The 21,093-nt window shown below is 43.5% G+C and overlaps 1 protein-coding gene across 1 annotated transcript in view; it reads right to left on the bottom strand.

Annotated features, from left to right (window-relative positions):
- Positions 1 to 21,093, bottom strand: part of LOC118770961 (receptor-type tyrosine-protein phosphatase mu-like) — a 205,013-nt gene that overhangs the window by 41,901 nt on the left and 142,019 nt on the right. Inside the window, exons 16-20 of the mRNA XM_036518755.1 lie at positions 20,830 to 20,859; positions 5,358 to 5,509; positions 3,590 to 3,664; positions 2,628 to 2,654; positions 749 to 760 (exon numbers count right to left, since the gene is read on the bottom strand). Coding sequence (XP_036374648.1) covers positions 749 to 760; positions 2,628 to 2,654; positions 3,590 to 3,664; positions 5,358 to 5,509; positions 20,830 to 20,859 — 296 coding nt within the window. The remainder of the gene's footprint in view (positions 1 to 748; positions 761 to 2,627; positions 2,655 to 3,589; positions 3,665 to 5,357; positions 5,510 to 20,829; positions 20,860 to 21,093) is intronic.

The raw sequence follows: 21,093 nt of genomic DNA, 5'->3' as shown, positions 1-21,093 counted from the left end.
GTGGCAATGACACAACAGCACTGAACCACTGAGTGAGAAGATATGGAGTGATGAGACTCGCAAAAAGAAGTTCACTTCTGATGGTTAATGGACTACATATGGACACCTATATCTTTTGGAGCTACATTTATCGTTTTGGTTCTTTTAACGGGTGAATTGAGGTACAGCTAGAGGACAAAATGGAGGGAACGGAATAGCAAGGTTCAGAGAACACGCAGTACATCATACGACTGGAGGAAATCTCAAGACGTTTTTTTCTAAAGCTATTTTTCGCTATCCATACAGCATTCACAAACATCTCCTCATCGTCTGTCTCCATCGTGGAGCGAAGATCTCCCATACAATGAGAACAATGGCAAAATGAGGCTATGCTAATGGCCACAGATGCTCATTGGCCATGGTGAATAGGGAGGAGTCAGGGAAGGGAAGGGGGGAGGGGGGTGAACTTCAGTGGTCAAAACGACGATGATCCATGAGACACCTTCGTACCATAGCGAATGTGAATAAACAGGGCTAAACAAAGAAAAAGGACGGATGCAAAAAACCAAACGAAAAACAGAACACCCACGTGTGCAGAGTGGGCGTGTCATGCTAGCTAAAAATGGCTTCACGGTGAACACTGAGGGCATGAAATGCTACATGGCAACCGCCAGGCAATTCGACACACACCAGAAGCAGCCATGACTGGCAACCTTCTGCATGAAGCAACACAATCTCCTCCCCCACAAGGGCAAGACTGGAAACTTACCATTAATGGGCACTTTTTAAGAAGGTACATAAGAGGTTAAATGTGAAGAGAAGAGAGAGGAGGAGAGAAAGGAAACAGGGTATAAGCAACAATACAGAATGAGCACCTGTACAGTTCTCTACTTGAGCCAGTCTAGGCAAGGTCACATAACTTCCGGGTCCTTACTGCACTTACTATTTGGCAAAAGGGCGTCTACAAAAATGCCTGTCTTGTGACAAACTCAAGTATGGGATGTTTTGGGGTTGCTGAGATACTGGCTTGGCTATTTCATTACTCGCAAACTTTGACAAATCTGGGAAAATCTAAACAGGGCAGAACTGAGGTGAAAGATTTGTATCATTCTCTTGAATCAATTTCTTACCACTTTTTTTTCAAAATTATCTTTTCCACTTTGACAATATTTGAAGATTATGGCTTCCTAAAATAGCTATAAGCCTTATGCCTTACAATTTTATAGCAACGAAAATGCTCATATTTTATATTTAATTCAAACCATATAGTACTGATATATCTATACACTATGAAGTACAATAAATGTATCTCCAGTGGCAGCTGTCGAATTGTCTATTCCCAACTTCATTAACTCCTCATGTCAGAACACTGCAACTAAAACCACACTAGAATGTCCTGTGTCTAAAAGCCACCGTAGGGCCATCTACAAATGTTTTGGTCCTGTAGGCATCCATTATTAATGTACAGTACCACACACATATTTGTGTCATCACTACATGTTTTGCATAATTAAGGTTCAGTTTTTGTTGAGAAGACTTCATGCTGCATTGTGTTTTCAAAACAGGGTGATGATAATTAACGTAAAAAAAACTTTTATTATTCTATTTTATCATGGAAAAAACTAATCAACTCTGCCTAAGAAAAACAAAAAACAAGTAGGTCACTAGTCATTGGCCAAAGGCAAGAGGCAACATTAAAAAGAATAATGCATTAGATTTTTTGGAGTAGAGTAACAAAGATACACAGACTGAGAGGAGCATCACTAACCTCTCTCTCTCTCCCTCTCTCTCTCTTGCTCTCCCTCCACCTAACCGGCTCCCGCCTCTCTGCAGGGGAGAGAGAGGGGGGGTGCCTCTTTCCTCCTTTCCCTTTCTGTCACTCTCCCTCGTCCTATCCGAACTGTCTGGCCAACGTTTGCGAGAGGTCATAGACACACGCGTCCGCGCTTGCGAGAGCTCAGAGACATACGTGACGTCACACGCACGACACGGAATGCGGATGGGATGGAGTGAAGCCAGCCTTAGCTCAGGTCAAAACCCCTCGTCTCACAGAGAAGGAAAGCAGGCAGGTATGGAGGTGAATAAGCCATCCTCAATGCAGTAGCAGAACCAGCCAAAACCAAGTCAGAAATGAACATCCACTGCGCATTCCTCTTCCTCACAGAACATTCTACATTCAACCCTAAAGAAACACTGGGAGAACGCTTCACTTTAGGGGGGCCTTATGTAGATGTTTATAACACCATGTTCAGCACAATACCAGACTATGTAGCAGTATTATTTTATGTAATAAGACTACATAAAATACTGACGTTCATAACAGTTCATAAATGTTCATCACCTTTCATGACAACTAATACACTGTATGCATGCACACACAGTGTTGTCAATTTGCACTGCATGCTCTACGACTAGATGCCAGTGACCAAGGAGGGCCTATGAAAGCTTATGATCAGTTATGAACGCTCTTAAGTACTCCTGTGAATGAATGGTTATGAATGTGGGTTTGTAGCCTCGTTGAGTGCTTTGTAATGCATGGCGTCTGTAGGCCTGAGACCCCCTGAAGTAAGCCTTCCCAACATGTAGAGATGCATAGGGTCTGTCCAGTAATGGCTTCAGTGGGAGATGCAGGAGGAAGGTTCGCTCACCTAGAATCGCGGTTGGCACAAAGGGGTCTGTGCGTTCCCCCGGCGCCAGCAGGGAGTCGGGTTAGAGAAGAGAGAACAGGGCAGTGAGTGATAGGCCCGACCACTGCGCGGACAGGAAGGGAACACAGCACAGTAGTGACGGCAGACATCACAGAGAGCCCCCATGCAACCCCGAGCCCGCACGGACTCACAGGCACAGCCAGAAACAGCACGTATCCCACACCCAACGCATTACAGACATAGCAAACACATTCACTTATACTCAATATCCAATACACTGCAGCATCTTCACAAGACCTACCTATCTATATGTATTTCTATATATCTATTCTCTCTCTGTCTGTCTGTATCTCTATGTTTATAGCCTATATACTCTAGTGCAGATTGATAGATTAAGCCAAAGTGCATATTTTAAGAGCATCAAACAAACACAGCAAATACATTAAACTATATGGAATATGCTACATACTTAACAATCAGGGTGATAACATGATCTATCTATATCTAACAATCTATATATCTACGTAGTTCTCCAGTTTGTTGATAGATTGAGTGCTTAGCTTAGAAGTGCTTGTCTTAAGAGGATCGAATTCAAACAAGAATGTATTTATAATGTATTTAGAATGAATAATGTATCTATTCCCATTAGAAGCACAGAGTTAAAAAAAACAGCTTTCAGTCTCATGCACATGTATCCCAGGTCAATCCACTCAGAATTAAATGGTGGTCAAGCCATATGGGCAGTAACCAATCCAATTTGACCCATCATCCAATCCTACACAAGCAACCTGGTTGCTCATAGTCTGTTGGACTAATAGCTGTGGAACACAGAACATCCCCAGACAGCAAACGGGACTGTTTTAAATGTAAAATTTGGAGAGTGTGGGTGGGTGAGAGGCCAGGGTCCAGGTAACATAGCAGGTAAAACACACAAACAGGAGGAACAGAGACGGGCACTGTACCTGGATAGTAGGAGTTTGGGACAGTCGTGCTGAGAGTGTTTGTCTTCATGGTGAATGATGATGGCGAGGACACAGCTGGGAAAGGCAAAGCAGGTTTAACAATACAATCAGCATTCAGTTTAACCTTACAACTATCATTCAACATGTGTCTCTTACATGAATCTTGTGCTTTTTGTGAGAAGCAAAAAGGCATTTAAACAACAAGTGATATTTTAATGGGCACGACTAGTCACTGACCCTTAGAGGGATTATTTACTAAACCTTCATCTGTCCAATCAAACTTTTTCCAAGACGTTTTTCCTCTTAGGATGAGTATGAAAGCCAGCCTTTTAGCACTTCTAACATGCTACCCTGTCACACTGATAGGCACTCACTAGAACAACTCAAAGGCTCAACTACAGGTTGAGCCTACAACATCCCACCCACTAGCCAAGTCTTCTAACTAACCCTCCACACTGACATCCCCACCAACATGAAGGAGTGCTGTGGGTTACTGCTGAAACGCCCACTTGCATGATGGGAAATCCTCTGTTTAAACAAAGTGTGGAGTGATGCCCTGTTTGAACAGTTCACTGGACTCCCAACCTGCAGTGATGGCTGGCAGCCTGGTGACTGTCTGAGAAAATCAGATCATTCTAATCATTCTAATAGACGGCCGAATAAGGTCATGTCTTTGGAAGGCTGCCATCTGATAAGAGGCTAACGGTGGTCAGATGGTGTCCAGGGGTTGACCAGGGGCTCCGATTTCTTCCTTGGGCAGATTAGTGAGGTCAGGCTAAGACCCGTCTAGTTGACCCATCGACCAGCGAGGGGAAAGCCCTAACACTGACCCAATCCCATTAATCCACTCTGCGGGGCTGTCCACAACAATGACCAATAAGTAGACCTTATTAATCAGAACAATAGGGGCAATGTGAGCACCTGCTGGAGGGTCATTGCATGCAACAAGAACATTGCAGGAGAGGTTAGCCCAGGGGAAGACAATTAATCAGATAAGCAGATGCCTGCAGCTGAATATAAGATAGAATAATGTGGTGGGGCAACTAAACCGACTTATTCTTCATCTGTGACATATGTGATCTTGTTAAGTATGTTGACATGAATTGTACATTACTGTTTAATTACTAAGTTACAGCAATCCTACTATAATTTCTTAACAGGAATTAGCAGGACCTGTATAAGGTGACAATTACCAGCAGCACTGGAGCTGGAACTTCAGTAAAAATGCAATTTCCTCTCATCCAGGTGGGGCTATACACAGTGTTTCACCTTCTATGTCATTTTTAGATTTATGTAGTTAAATCAGTCTCAAAACTATCTGCACTCATAAATCATACTTGTACTTGTAAAACTGCAATTTATGATCATACCAACGGTACTTGTTCCTGTAAATGTTGTACTCATGTCTAAAATATTTGCAGTCATAAATCGCAACTGCTGAAAGCTACCTACACTTCCAAATCATGTAACTGGTGCTCACTTTAAAACTATTTGTGCTTGTAAATTTGAAATCATAGATGTGAAGTGGCAATCCCAATCCTGTTGTTGTGAGCACAGAACACTGGTAACAGCTATAAGACTTCCTTTAGCATGAGCACATCTTGCTTTTTAAAAGCGGGAGCATTTCTGAGACTGTTCCAACTCCAAGTGAATGAAGTGCTCAGACGCTGACTTGCCACATCACACCGGCGACGAGCACCACGGTGATGAGCACCGGGACCGGTGGGCGTGGCTCTGTGTGACACGCCGTGTGGGACGGGGCACTTACTCCTGCCATTGAGGTTGTGTGTGTCCATGAAGGAGAAGGCCTCATCGCAGTTGGTGCCCTGCTCCGTGTAGCTCTTGTCCATGGAGTTCACCATGACAGTCATCTCCTGCCTGGTGCTGCTCAGCGTCTCCTTACGCTTCTTCGCCAGCTTCCTTCATTCACAAAAACAAAACAAAAGTGCAAGGGCTTCTTTTATTATTGCATGCTGAGCTGCTTCCGTTAACCCTTAGGCTGATTTAGCCAAATGTCTTTGGGGAAAAATATTATGAAAAGCAAACAGGGTGATTCCATGGGAAATGAAACCCAGGGACAGTGTTCAGTTGGACGAATCAAACTACCATTAAGCTACCTGATGAGCCTCCAGCTTCACGTTTGCTCCATGAAACCCACAAACCACTTTCCCTGGAACTCATGGCAGAGTGCTGATTAACATTTTTTCTTTGTGTATTTTTTATTTTAAATTTACATTGATTAATAATTTGACTAACATGTCAAAAGTGTCAGGGCATAAAATAAAAACTCAACAGACAAGACACCAGGTCTTCAAAGATTTACTTTTCATTTTAATAACAAATTTGACATTTTATTAAGTCATTTTTGTAGTGGTGATCCTTGAGAATCAATTGTAGCACCTCCTTTAAAAACATCAAAACCAGATGATTCAAAACTACATAACCCATAAAAGGGATCTCAGTTCTTTCTCACAGGCTGGAGAAGGATGTAGACTTGATATGTCAACAAAGCACCATACGTTAAACTGCCCCTATGTCCATAGTGACAATTTTATTTAAAAACACAATCAATCAATCAATCAATCAATCGTTTCAGATTTACATTGCACACAGCATTTTGAGTATGTCTGTTTGCTGTAGTGCATTACTGATGGTAAGGCGGAGCTAATTACTGTGCACTCAGGTATAAATGAATGGTGTTTCCCCCGTACCCCACGGGGGTCTCATGTAATTGGCTAGCTGGCTGCTCATTGCAGCTTGTGGCTAAGGGGGGTGTGAAGTGATCCCTGTCTGCTTCCAGCCCCAAGGAGCAGGGTGCCTTTGTGCAGTGTGGAGCGGGCTTAGCAGGCATGTGTGCACGTGTGTGAGTGTGTGTGCTGGGAAGCTGATGAATCAGAGGGGTGTTTGTGGCATGCTTCATGCTCTTCCCTTTGTCCTGTCACGGGGCCACCACGGAATGCGTCACGGCAATGCAAATCCCCCCCACTCAGTCCATTACCCCAACCCTGCCACATGGGCCGAGAGAGGTGGCTTGTTCCTGCTCCTGCATGCAGAACTAAAGGATGTGGCAGCTAAAAGGAGCCCTAATGCATCTCCTCGTGAAAGCGGAACAGCGCGGCATTCCTCACACAGAGGCGCTTGGTGATCTGCAGGTGAGTGAAGGGCTGGGCTCGGTTCCAGCCAAGGTGTCCACACTCCCTGGCTCTGTGCTGGGCCTCACTGCCTTAGCACGACATTACCTGTCTGCTTCGGATGTCCTTCTCCTCATCGCCTGCATTTTACAGTGACAAATTTACTCAAGCAAATCAGTTTAAGTGCACTGCCAAAGGTGCAGCAGCCATGTCTCACTTGGGATTAGAATCTCCAGCCCACTGATTAAAAGCCCACTTCCCTGGCAACACCACACTGCCACCAATTGTGTTTTTTCGCTGAATAGGGACAAACTGGAAAGTTCTCATGACGCTTGCCTGCCCCTGTTGTCTAAACGGGGACAGAGGTGGTGCCAAGGTGCTGGCGATGTTCCTCGCTAACAAAGTTACTCCAAGGTTCTTCTTGTTTCTGCAGTGTAATGCAACTTTGAACTGAGAACTAAGGCCTACCCCCAATTCACCCTGGCCTGTGAAACATAAAGGAATGGTATTTGTTTCATTTAAACCAATCACGGTCAAAGCCAAGCCTTCTTAAATAAAATAAGAAGGGGTTGCTCTCTCTCTATCATATCCAGGCTCCCCATGAGATGTTAAAAAAACATACCGTCAACCCTTCTCAGCCAAGGTTTGGATACCATACCTAGGATATAACACTGAAAAGGCAAGTGTTTGTACATTGTGAGAGTTTGTTTGCTTAACCCATGGGGGAAATCAGTGTTTAATAATCCTGTGCTTCCCCGGGGCAGTGGAGATGATGGACTGGAATGCTCCTCCCCTGCAGCTAAGGGGAAATTCCAGTCATGAGTCTGTCAGTTCAGGCTGTTCCTTTGATTCCAGCTCAACATTTCTGCCACCATGGCTTGGCCACATCCCTGTTTGACTCCACCTATCACCTCATGGCTCATGACACCTCCCTCTGGTAGCTCACTTCCAGCATTGGGAGTAAAGCCAGCCGAAATTTTCTCACTGGGCAACCGGGACTGCTCACAGCAGTCACTTGACCTGGTAACTCCTTCAGAGAGTGCTGACAACAGGTTCAATTCCCTGTATAGCACAAATTCTTGGTTATGACAGAGTAATTACTGTATTTTTTTAAATGTCCAAATTCTCCAATATCCGTACACTATCAACTTTCCAAGTGGTTTATGTGAATGGTAAAGCTACCAGAGGGCGTGCAAATCCTTGGTGTGTTCGGATATATTCTGTAAATCTCAGAACCATACAGGGGTATGCATTCTCAAGGTTCTGCATGTTCACTGGGGTAAGAGAGATTTACCTGGAGATGAGTGCACCATAAACAACCTCACAATATTCCACCCGGTGAAAAAGTTCTTGGATCTGTTCCCATGCGAAGAGGCTAATGGAGGCACAAATCATCTGCGTTTATGTGTCTTACAGAGGCATTTCTTGTGCCTGCAAACTCACATTAGCAATTAATAAAATCTGATTTACCGCAAGGGATTTCCAAGGTTATAAAGCTTCAAAGAGGGACAGTAATTCCCCCGGTGAAACACGAAAACCTACTCTAGGCAGGGCATTTGCAAATACCATCCTAAATTTATGACTCTTCCTCATAATCTGGATCTGCATTTATTCCAGTTCAGACGCAAGCTCCGTTTGACATTTGCCGCATAAATCGCTGGCCCCTTTGCACTTAAAAACAAATTAAAGTGTCATCTTAGGCCTTGTAAAATTACAGCGGGAGCTGCAATCGCAATCAAGGTACCTGCTTTTGGAATTTGGCTGATTTAAATATTTAAATGCGGAGCCTTTCTGAGGAGCCGAGGGGCCTCTCCTGCAGTGATAAATCAATAGCGAACTACTTATTAGAGACTATCTCACCACAACAAGCACTTCAGACGGAGAGGCAGCACCTGCACCCCCAAACAAGCAAAGGGTAAAAACAATGAGGTGAAAATGTCTCGAAAAATTTCTGATGCCCAGAAACACCATGCGAGCTTACTGTCGATAGTGAGCATCGTTCTTACAATTACGGATGTTACAGCCACCGAAGGCAATTTTCTGGTGGTAGATAACAGCTCTGAGAGTGTGTCTACAGACACTCGTGTGTTATCTGCCCGGGATCACAGGGTGGGAAATAACAGTATCTGTATCTGTCCCCACAATGGTGTCGGCACTGCAGCTCCGTGGTAGCAAAGCGCGACCCCAGAATACATTTGAATGCGCTCCGGTCTAATGGACGACTCTGGGCTAATGAAGCGTTCCAGCAGCTCTTTTCTCAATCAATCTTGTTTATTCAATTAAGCCCCTCTCCCGAGCCATATGGCAACGGGCCCCCGCCGCCTTCAGACTGCCATTTGCACACAAGACCCCACAGGAAGCTAATAGTTTAACTGTTACTCCAGATTTGTTTGACAAAAGCGACATTAAGTCCGCCCCGTCATTTTGTGTGTAATCTGCGACGTACAGCGAGCAGACAAACCGACCTTTTTTCCTCTCTCTCCCACCGCCGTGCAGCGATGGGAAAAAATTAACAATACGCGCCCGTGGCAACACTGACGCTTTCGTTATGTGGCATAATTGAAGATCATGTTTAGAGGCAAGTAAAAGATGCCGATATGGGAAGCTCTGTTGCAGCTAAAAGATTTTTCTTCATGTTTGTGTTTGCTTTTTTGGAGAGGGAGAGGGTATCCAACTCTTTCCGGGGTTTTACTAGTTTTATTGCCACAAACTAATCTGAGACATCAGGATAATGATGGAGGAAATGAATCCAGCTATTTACATGTAGGAGACAGGAGACCCTGGTGGGAGGGTGGCTCGTGCCAATGACATCTCGTTCCGGTGGAGGGAAAAAGCTGTTTGGGTTGTCTTTAGGCAAAGGTGATTATGATGGTGATGCTGATGATGATGACAATACAACTGCTAATTATAGCCATGTAAGAAGTCACAGCAACGTTTGACACAAGTACGTCTGTTCATTCAGTCAGGTTTGCAGTGACCTCGGGATGAGGAAGAAACGTGTGAAAATATGATGTGTTTTCAATCGCCAACTTATCCGACCCAATGACTTTGTGCTTTCTTTGCTCCCGGTGGCATAAACACTATGATTGGGACAAATCTGTGTGTTGCTGATAGCACCACTTTTCCAGGGTTTGTGAAATCTCACTTTCCCAACACAAGACAGGGAACCACAATAGTGCTCTTGAATCTATTAAGTATGGGAGAGTCTCACTGACCTAAGAGGCAACCTCCACTTTCTCACAAGACAACTTTTTTACAATCACACAAAATCCAAAACTAAAGTGTTCAGACTCTGGAAACACAACCGAAAATAGACAACAGTGACACAAGGTAGCAAAATTTATGTAGTGTGGGTTTTTTGAGCCTTGGAGAGCCATTAGCATCTCAGAGATTTAACAAGGGGGGAAGGGGTGTCTCTGGGGACAATTTTTTTTTTTTACCTAGAAAGTCCCCTAATGACAGACTCAAAAGCAGTATATATGTTCCTCAACAGAACATTCTGCATAAGCCATAGGTAGTGTGGATTTAACAAAGTGGTGCAAAATTAAACAAAACAAATCTGAAATATTAAAAACAATACCATCACTCCTGAGTGAGCAACCAAGAATTTCTCTTCAAAACAATGTACTCATGTAAAAGTCTGTCATTCCATTTGTTAAAGTGGGGCACTGTTAAGAAAACAACAGGCTTTTTAATTATCCTTCCTGAAAATACTTTTTTAATGGCAATTCATAAAAAGATGTAAGGTAACACTGTACTGGCTTTGTTCCATTATTTATTCAATATATTAGAAAATGTAGCCTGATATACAAACATCATTATACCTTGTGTAGAGAAACAATGGAGAAAGTGTTCAAATGAGAATTCAATCTTTAAATTAAAAAGGTCATGCATTTCATGTGAAGAAGCCAGTTGTTTTAAGCACATTTTCTGAGTTTAAATCCCATGGTGTCATCCGCGCCTTATATCAATGGCGAGCTTCTGTCTCTTTCAGCCGCTGCGTTTTCAAACCTGCGTTTGGTGTATACACCCAGGAGAGAGCTGTGACTGAACTCCCCCTTCACAGACCTGGGCTGGGACTTCACAAAGCGCAACGAGCCTATTTCCAAGCAAATGTCAGGCCTCGATCCCTCTCCTGGTGCGACAGGGGAGCAAGCACAAAAAAGTATTAGATAAACGTGAGAGTGTTTCCAATCAAAAACCGTCACGGAAATAGACGTTGATGCAACAACGATTCGAAGAACACGCTGTAGCATATTTGCGGAAAGACATAAAAAAATATGCCGGTAAATCCTGAAAGATGGCTAATATTAACAGCAGCGTTAACGGGAGTGACATTACAGTCACAAAGAAAAATTAACATAATATTTACACAGCACAATCGTGAAATGAGGAATGTCTCCGAACAGGATGCTGTTGTTCATTGCAAGGAAGAAGTGGAATGTAATTTTGAATTGGCAAGATACACTTGTTAGTCCGAAATTGCTTTTGTTTTACGTGAGAATTTGAGATCATTTACACGCGCCGGGTGCTTCAAATTGCGGCAGTAATTACTGCTCCGACAGAGCAGGCATCGGCTCCCGTGAAATCTGAAAGGCGAGCGGTTTTCCTTTCAACCGTTACAATAATGAGAAGTTAACAGTCACACGTCCTTGGCAATAAAAAAGGAAGGGGGTGACGAAAACATGTTAACATATCTTTTAGTGAGGAGAAACATAGGGGTAAAACACCGGCGCGGACCATCCTAAAAACGTCGCGCTCAGCCTGACAGAACGAATTTCAGCGTCGGGGAAGAAAATGACGGAGAGTGTTATAGAATGGACTCCGTGACAGAGGGTTCTTCATTAGGGCCGAGTCCGACACAGGAAGCGGCGAGCCCGGGGGGGGGGGGGGGGGCAGCTGAGCAGCTGGACGGTTTAAATGACTGACGCCAGCTGAGAGACACATCGGTTCACATGAAAGATTTCCTTTGTGCGGTTGTGTCGGTACGGGGGCTGAATTCATCAGATTTAAGTCACAGAGGCCCTGCTGGTGGTGTGCGAAAAAAAAAACGGTCCCGTCAACACATTCTAACTCCTCACACGAGCCACCCACTTGCGATACATTTTTTTCCTGTTTTGCTTGCAGTTTTGTTTTCATACTGTCACCTGGTTTGTGATTAGGCCTAAGGCTTAATCATAATCATTAAGGCTTAACCGTTTTTAAACAATCCAAGGTTTTACAACACCGTAGCATTATAGCGCATGAAACTTGGGTAGAAAGCCATTTTAAGGATTTCAGAGTGATTTTTATTTTTATGCTTTACTCAAACCAAGAAGTAATCACAAAAAACAGTCTGATACCCTCCCCTGCTATAAATGCATATATATACGGATCTTATAAGTAACTGCTGAGGGTTGTTCAGAGTAAAATCAATCACTTCGGACGTATTGCCGCTACGCGTGGAGTAACCCTCTTTTTACCAAGGACAACTTATTACACTGCCTTATGCCACTCCGGGTACCTTCTGCCCTTGACAACAGATCTAAGATCAGTTTACCCATCCCCACTTCAAACCCCATTCATTAAATGTAAAATTTACATTTTAACCCATGAACAGCTGGTAAGAGTAGCCTATAAAGTGCCTACACCTGCTCTCAATCTATTCCGGTAGAGTATATCAGCTCTCCGTGCACAAACACCGACGCTCACGTCGCTACTCTTTTTTTCTTTACTATTATTTAAAAATTATATACAAGGAACATTGCAATTAATTCTTATGTACCTTGAAAAAAGGAAGTAAATCTAATAATGACTTGTAAACGGTTAGTAAGGCCATTGGGTTTTAGTTTCAGAGAATCAATATAGACGCTTCACTCCATCAGATCAGAGATATTTTTTATCATATTTCTTACAATTAAAAATGTGTATAGACGGTACCTTTCTGTATTTAAGCCACGCTAGAATGAGAGTATCAAACACATTCATAAACGATATTGAGCTGTCCGTACAGATCACAAATGAAATATTTTCATTTGTACATAGTGTGCATTGTAAGATAAATATGTGAAAAGGCGCTACGATTAAAATGTTCTTGTCACAATGCAGCTGAAAACAAAGGGGACGTGGAGAGATGACAGCTTAATTACAGAGCTGCTTGTGAATTTCAAACGGCGCTTGAAAACACAATCTCAGCACTGACACCGGGACTCGGGGAGCCCCGCTCACTCACCCTGCCACTAATAAGCCATTAGAAGACTGAGCGTCTTTCAAAATACTGCATGGACCTGACAAAGCACGTCAACCCGTAAACCGCTGCAAAGACTTCGCATATATTTGCGCAAATAAAGGAGAGTGTAAGTCTCAGATTCGTTTCTTGTCTTTGGCCGTTTTTAGCTGTATGGCGTGCAATTACTGAGTGCCAACACATCGCTTCATGGTGGAATCGCAGTATGGAGCCGCTGTCCTCCTTGTGCGCGATGCCGTTCAATCTAATCAGGTAGAGTCAAACTGGTGTTTCTTATTGCGATGAACACCTTCGCTACTAAGATGCGCGCGCCCTGAAACCCTGCTGTGATTGAGAGGGAACACAACATGTGCGCTCCTTTGATTTCCAGGGATGCTGTCTAAGCCACCATACCAAATTCCTACAAGACCGCGTTCCAACCGTGGTTCCAAACAATTCTTTTGACTTAAATCAGGGGTGTCCAAACCTCTCCTGGAGGGCCACTTGTCCTGCATGTTTTAGATCTCTCCCTGCTCCAACACAGCTGATTCAAATGATCAACTCGGTATGAACTCCTGAAGCTGCTGAATAACAACCTGATCATTTGAATCAGCTGTGTTGGAGCAGGGAGAGATCTAAAACATGCAGGACAAGTGGCCCTCCAGGAGAGGTTTGGACACCCCTGACTTAAATGGACCAACTGGTTAATTAGCAGTAAACATTCGCGCCTGTGTGTTTTCCGGGAACGAGTATACATTAACATGTGATGTTTTAAAACGACACTCGGTAGACACTGGCTTAATTTAGAAACTAGGAGAAGAGGTTGGAGGGACAACCAGCATACAAAAACCCTCCAAGACAGTGTGACATCCCAGATCTAAACAAAAGTGCCACAGCCTTTGCTTTTGGGACATAGGCCTACTTCAGTACCCCACCTCCAGATCTTCGCTGTCGGCCGATCTGAAGAAAAGAGGAGTTAGACAAACATGATGTGGCTGTCAGCAGGGGTGACAGGGGACGCCTGCTCCTGAGGGACCGTGCTTTAATTGACTCGGGACGGAAGTCACAGGCCACCGGCCAGACCGCTTCAGGGCTCTGCGGTTTTGGGTAGCCTACTGCTGACAAGACAGAGTCCTGCTCCCAAACGTGCAGAGACGTGACCATGTGATAACAAGGCACATCTGCAGAGTCTGTAGTGAAATGGAAAAGATTGTGCGCACGTACACACACACACATATCAAGGTTTCCGTTATCCGGTAATTACCGGTTTTGCCTGGTAAAATTTATAAAATAAATAAATAAATAAATAAAAAAATCAGTAAATTAAAACTTGCCGGTCAAAATGTCCGATAATAATGCTCACAGGTCCAGCCCGACGCATACGCGAACTAAGCGGCTGCTTAGGCCCCCATGGCCACCAGGGGGCCCCCAAGAGCGCTTGAAATGTTTTTTGTTATATATTTAGGGTTGTCGAAATTTCGCGTTAAATTCGATTAATTAATTATAGAAAAATTAACGCGTCAAAAAACTAATGCACATTAATGGCACTCTATGATGCCCCTTGACCCTATACGTCACTGTGCATTTAAGCAATATCACAGGAGAGGGAGTGCTGTTATACTGAATATCAGAATGGCTATGATTATCTTCGCTACGATGGAATCACAGCCGTGCTGATATATCAGTGTAACAGCACGACCTCGAGTGTGATATTGCTTTTATGCAACAGTTCTACAAACAAGGCTGTTTATCAAGTAACGATAATTTGAGACAACAAATTATGTTGTTGTGGTTTATTCGGCTCCACCGACAAAAATAGTTCCTTCAGTAGTACTACATTCACACGTGTTGTCAAGCAACACATAAAATTTCTTGACTGCAGGTTAGTTAGCTAGCTTTCTGCTTTTTATCATACACGAAAAGGCTAGCTAGCTGCTTTCTTTCATACCCGACAGCTGGCTCGCCAGCCGCTTTTTTATCATACACATAAAGGCTAGCTATACCATAGGCAAGCAAGCAACTTTTAATCATAACCCACTACAGGCTAGCTAGCTACTTTTTAGCATACATAGACGGGCTAGATATATGGTAGGCTTCCTAGTTAGCTATTGTTTATCATACCCAACTGCAGGCTAGCTAGGTTCTTTTATATCATACACAAACGTATCCATATTATATACTAGGGATGTGCATCTCCATCACTAAGGCAGATGCGATACACATGTCGATGCATTGCCAACGATCTGATACATTAAAGATACATATGAAGCAACTACTAATGCCATACGATATGATTCACCCTACTGCCATGTAGTGCAATTAAACGCCATACGATGCGATGCAAGAGAATATGATGCAATTAAATATAGTACAGAGAGTTTGATTTTATTGCTTTGGTTCTTCTTAAGCAGACAGCAAATCATAAATTTAAAAAGTGCCATTTTTACTTCACATATTTGTTTCATGCTGATTGTGTACTTTATAGTGGCACGGCATATTTTGCGAATAGCATGCGTCTTGTGAAACTGTCCGTCTCTCTTGAAAAATCCAAAGTGTCGCCAAACATTTGATTTTTAGCACTTCGGTGGAACGTGTAGCTCTTCCTCCTCCATGATAACCTGTGACTCGCCCAGACCACCAGCCACCACTGGGCCTAGCCTTTTTTTTTTTTTTGAACAGGCTGCAGATGTTACAGGTTACAGATGTTTCGTAATGGCCTACATTTTAGCGGCTAATGCTGAGGTTTTGCTGGATCGTTACTGTTCATTTTGCTTAATGGTTGCTGTTCATTAAATAGTCAAAGTGATTTGATGTCATCATTCTTTTGTCAACCTAGGTGTACATTATATTATTGTATATTATTTTGCGTTTGTAACATAGACTTATTGAAACGTGACCGGTAAGTTTCAAATTTGTCCAGTAAAATAAATCCTTTCCGGTCACCAGACCGGCAAGAAAAAATCCTAGCGGAAACCCTGACACATACATAGACATACTCTCGTGCGCAGACACACACATACGCACACATTCACACGTGCACATGCACATGCTCACACGCACACACAAAAACACAAATAGCCTACATATGTTCAGGCACACAAATATGCAAACCCCCACACACACACGCATGCACACTCACATACAAAAACAGCAGAACCAAGACAGTTTCGTTTGTGAGATGAGAGTATCCAGAAGATTGCTATTCATGCTGGTGGAAACTCCCAAAGTACGTTAGCCCTTATCAATACACAGGCTGTGTATCAGTTGATTCAAATGAATCGACTGATACTGTGCGAAAAATCAGTCTACTTTGCCATCAGAACGAGTTGGTTTTATAATGTGTTTGCTTTACAGGTACTCTTATCCAGAGCAACTTGCAAAGCATAAACTTGACAATTGCTGAAGCAATTCAGGTCAGGTGTACATCTAACTGACAAAGCAGTGCCCGGCCTGGTTTCTGAACCTACAAAGCACTGATCATGAGTCCGGTTCCCTGACTGTTCCTCTATGCAGCAGGTTCAGGCTGTCACACTGTCACTATGGACCAATTCTGGGTTATTCAGAAGAACGCTTTGTTGGCAGAACGATACTATAAGAGTCAGAGCAAGACAACTGTTGCCGATACAGCCACATAACTAAGCCTGAGTCTGTAGTACAGGACGTCTTTTTTTTTGTTTGTTTGAGGGGCACGTCAGTGTTGTTCCTCTTTGTTCCATAATCAATTGAAGGGACAGCTCTACCATAATCAGCTGATTCCATTTGCTCTGGCATTCTGCGTTCCCCCGTACAGGACAGAGGCTGTAAATTCTACATCTGCCTCAGTTGCCTTTAATTACACCGCCACCTAATTATAAAGTTTGATTCCGTGGACAGCGCGGAAAATGGAATGTCGTTTTAAAGAAACGATGACAGCTCATTCCCCACATCGTAGCGTCCGCAGAAACTTGCGTCGCTCGATTCGGCGGGAGAGGTCATTATGCGATAAACAGAAGAGGAAGCTTGGCGACGACCCGTCACCCTCTAACGGGTGCGTTCTTCGTCACGATAACGGGAGCGGAATTGCCTTCCTCTTCCTCGGCGTCGGAGCGCAGACCGGCCGGCGAAACAAACACGCGTCCTTCGCCGCGATTAATTTGATTCTTGTTCTGCAAGCGGCGCCCTTGTAGGATTTAATTAAGGCGTTCATGCGGCCGGCACACTCTGTTAAATGCCGCGAGTTAAACGGACCCGTCTTTTTATTCCGCGGGAAGCGCCGGCGAATGACAGATTTTATGATTTGTGTCTGGGATGAGCCGTTTCGGAGAGGGGGATTCTCTACGCATCCTTCTTCCAGGCGATAATCCATCTTTTGATTTATGGGGACGCTTTATGCTGCCTTTCGCTGCTCCAGCTAATGTCATCTGTGAAATTAATGAGGAGCCCAGCTGCCTCGCAGTGTTCATGTCATCAGGAAATTAGCGTCGTGTAGCTCCCCGCGGAGGGAGACATTCCTCGCTGTCCGCCTTTGTGTTGGTTTATCAGCGGGGTTCGTTACGCGGTCGCGGATCCCTGGTCTGGTTAGTCAGAAGTCCCGTCAGTTCCTCTCCAAATACTTTTCTGCAATAGGAGCTCTTCAGTGGATCTTATCTAAACTATAATCTATAGGAACTGAACATGTTTATAGTTACACTTGAATATGAATTCATTTGATACTTGATTTGATATAATCCTCAAACTTAATTCTGTTTCCAATCCTGTATACGCATGTTATTTACATAGCAATCTATATCATGCTGCTAATCTTCTTATGGGCTCTTCTGCATGTGTTCACTTTGTCCACTGCAAGGGCACGGGTTGGGTCTCAACATTGGTAGGGACACAACAACCAAGGGCACATCGGAATTATTTAATATGACTTTACTCCAAAGATAATGCGAATGAGTTCGTTCAAATATTGGTAGGGACAATTCTGTCCTCCCAAAATATTAGTAGGGACATGTCACTACCATCCATATGCAAACCTACGCCCTTGGTTCACTGACTTTGCCTACAGATCCTTCACCTGACCCAAGCTCTCTGACTCCACCCACATTTCACAGTCCTTCAAACTGTTAGAAAGAAAGGTCACACCTCTAGTGCCCTCACAAGTCCCTCAGTCCAATAGTAGGGGAAGAGCTATCTCTCTCTCAGTCTCCCTCCATCCTTCTCTTGAATGTGTAAACCCCTGTGTGGTCTTCTTCTTCAACCTGTTCCATTTCTCTCTCTCTCTCTCTCTCTCTCTCTCTCTCTCTCTCTCTCTCTCTCTCTCTGCCTGTTCTGTTCTGTTTCCCCCCAATTAATTCTATTTAATGAGGATTATTGCCATGGATCAACAAAAACATTCTCACTCTGAATAAATAAGAATACATACTGCACATATATAAATGGTAAAGAGGAGGAAAAGACTAGAAACATGAACAGCACATTGCTAGGTGATTCTCCTTAATGCAGAGGAACACTCATTGTCCCTCAGGCTGTGGCAGGTGGCAGTGTGTTTAACCGCTGGTGGGGCACTGTATTCCTCTCCCAGCATGACTGCCATCTTTTCTGGGTCAGTTCGCTGAATAAATTGAGGAAGGGAAATATTAATTTCATTAAACAAATGAGTCTTTTATTTGAGAGCACTTTTCTTTGTGCAGAAGGAGGTGTGCCTCTGTCTCGGCCTGCCCTGTGCTGCAGTGGTCTGCAATCTGTCCTTTTGGGCAGCCTATGTTTGCATACATTGGCCTTTTTCAACAGCCAAGCTGTGGCCACTGTGAAACTGCATGGTCAGAATCAGCCTCTGCTCTGTGTTTCTGACAGTTACCAGGTTTTCTGCCAGTGCATACACCCTAAATAGGGTGCTAACAGCCCTTCACTTCTTCTTTTAATGATTTTATTCCGACGGTCTAGATAAGTGTGTTTGTCATGTATTACAATTTGCTTTATTTTAATTGGAACTGTATTCAGTGTTCTTGTAAGGCTGATGGATGTACTGCTCTGTTCAGTGAGATTCAGAACCAGCTGGCTGAGTGCACTCTCTTCCAGGCTGAGCTATTGGTATTGAAGGGCTTTATAGTGGTAAGCGTCAAAAAAGCCAAAAAAGTCTGTCTCTCTCTCTCTCCCACTCTTGCTTCTGTTTCTCTTGTTCTTCCTCCTTAACTGAGGAGCCAGCCGTTGGCTCAAGAAAAAGCTTGCTGCTCAATATTTTGTTTAACTAGTGGAAAACGTAACAATTCACTCTGGGACAGTAGTGACTGTGTTCAACACACCTCATGAGCCGACAGCCAAGCGGAGCTACTGCAGACTACATAATGTGGAGCAATTTATTGCACTGCACTTGTAACAGCAATTCTCCCAGTTCCCTTTCTCAGCATATCTGTGTTGAGATTGGATAGGCTCAAGTATCATATATTCTTACAGGCATACACAATTGTGTACTTCTTCATTCATTAAGGAGGACACTCAACCTTGGCATCTGGGCATCTCCACATTTGTAAAGAAATAAAGGGAACTGTACAGCAGACATAATTAGGGAGCAGTCCCCATTAGAACTCACGGCCACCAATGAAAATACACACGTCATCACATGTCATGTGTTTCTCGCTGCCATACACAGCTAACTCCAGGCTTGAAAGTACTGCTCTCTCATGTCTTTAGCTATGAACAGAATTACATTAGATCCTGAAGAAACTGATTGCTTTTTCCTGATTTACTGATTGCTTAAAAAAAACCCTCTGGCCTGCAACTATCTTACTCTAAAATACCAGCTCTCAGTGTTATCGGATGTCATTAGCATTACCTTGGTTTTGTTTATGTGATGCATTATACTCTGACCAGCCAATAAAGATGACTAAATTACTAAACCGTACTGTTTTTTTCACATAAATATACTAAAAGTCTGACAATAATAGCAAGACAGTGGTTTCTTTGCCTTATTACATTCAAAGTCAGTCAAATACTCTGATTTTCATTCCTGATCAATATACAGCAGGTCACTTATAGCGCTGTTATGTGGAGTGCTGGAGCCAAGTAGATGGGGGTGTGCATGCTAATACACAGCCAATGAGAAAATAGCAATAAGCATTAAAAACTGGAAAGAAACATGAGAGCTTTGGAATGAACACTAATGGCCTCACAAGAATACAAAGACAAGGGATACTGAAGATGGGTGGAGCTGGGTGAGGTTGGGCAGGGAGATGGGCAGGGCTTATGCAAATAACAGAATCCTTTTTGCATGCCTTTACTGTAAAGCAGGGAGAGGTATGTATGGGGTAAATTGCCATTCCCATGCATCAATGCAACAGGGTTATAGTTAATCATTACTCGTTAATCAAACTGATGGTTAATTCTGTGTATCTAAGAGAGATAAGCGGAAAAAGAGGCAAAAAGCAAATATTTGTGTCCCATTTCAAATTAAAGCAAGGAAACATATAAGGAGACAGGCACTTTCAATGGTAAATTTTGAGAAACAGAAACAATCAAAAATCAATAGTGTTGGCTCCAATTTAAATAATTTCAAAAACTGCATTAGCTCTAATGATATTTTCCTTACTTTCAAATTATTTATTCATTTTCCCCCTTCCGCACTGTTGTAGCCCAAGCTACAATTGATTCAGGAAGTATGCAAGTGTTAAGTCATTTTTTTTAGGATTTATAAAAAAAAGCAATGCAAGCTCACACATGGGGAAGATGCCAGGCCTGACTGAAAGTGCCGGTCTGACACTTGCAGGGGTCTGAAACACGGTTGGGGGCAGGGAGCGAGGCCATCCCGATGCTGCCACGTTCTCTAGCTAGCAGTGAGCGTGGGAGTTCCAAAGCCCAGGGGAGGCAGCCACTCTTTACATGCATGGGAAAGGCGTGGTGGAGAAAGCATGGCACTTGCGTTGCACAAAGTGGTTACTTACAGGTAGTAAGTGTAGGAGTGATAGGTTCTTCTGCCAAGTGGGGTGGTGGTAGGATTTAAGCAGTGGTGGGAGGGGGAGGAAATGGAATGGAAGGAAAGAAAAGTAAAAGTATTAATGTTTAAAAATAGAAAATGAACAAAACCATATATGGTGGCATAAGTGAAGGTTACTTGTGATCGTGAGGATAAAGGTGATCGCTGGGGGTATTACATGCGTGGGCAGGGCCCCCCAAACTCCAGACACTCCCCTTTCAGAGTAGATATT

The sequence above is a fragment of the Megalops cyprinoides genome, chromosome 24 (genome assembly GCF_013368585.1).
Source record: "Megalops cyprinoides isolate fMegCyp1 chromosome 24, fMegCyp1.pri, whole genome shotgun sequence".
NCBI lineage: Eukaryota > Metazoa > Chordata > Actinopteri > Elopiformes > Megalopidae > Megalops > Megalops cyprinoides.
This window is presented reverse-complemented; position numbering and strand designations above follow the sequence as displayed.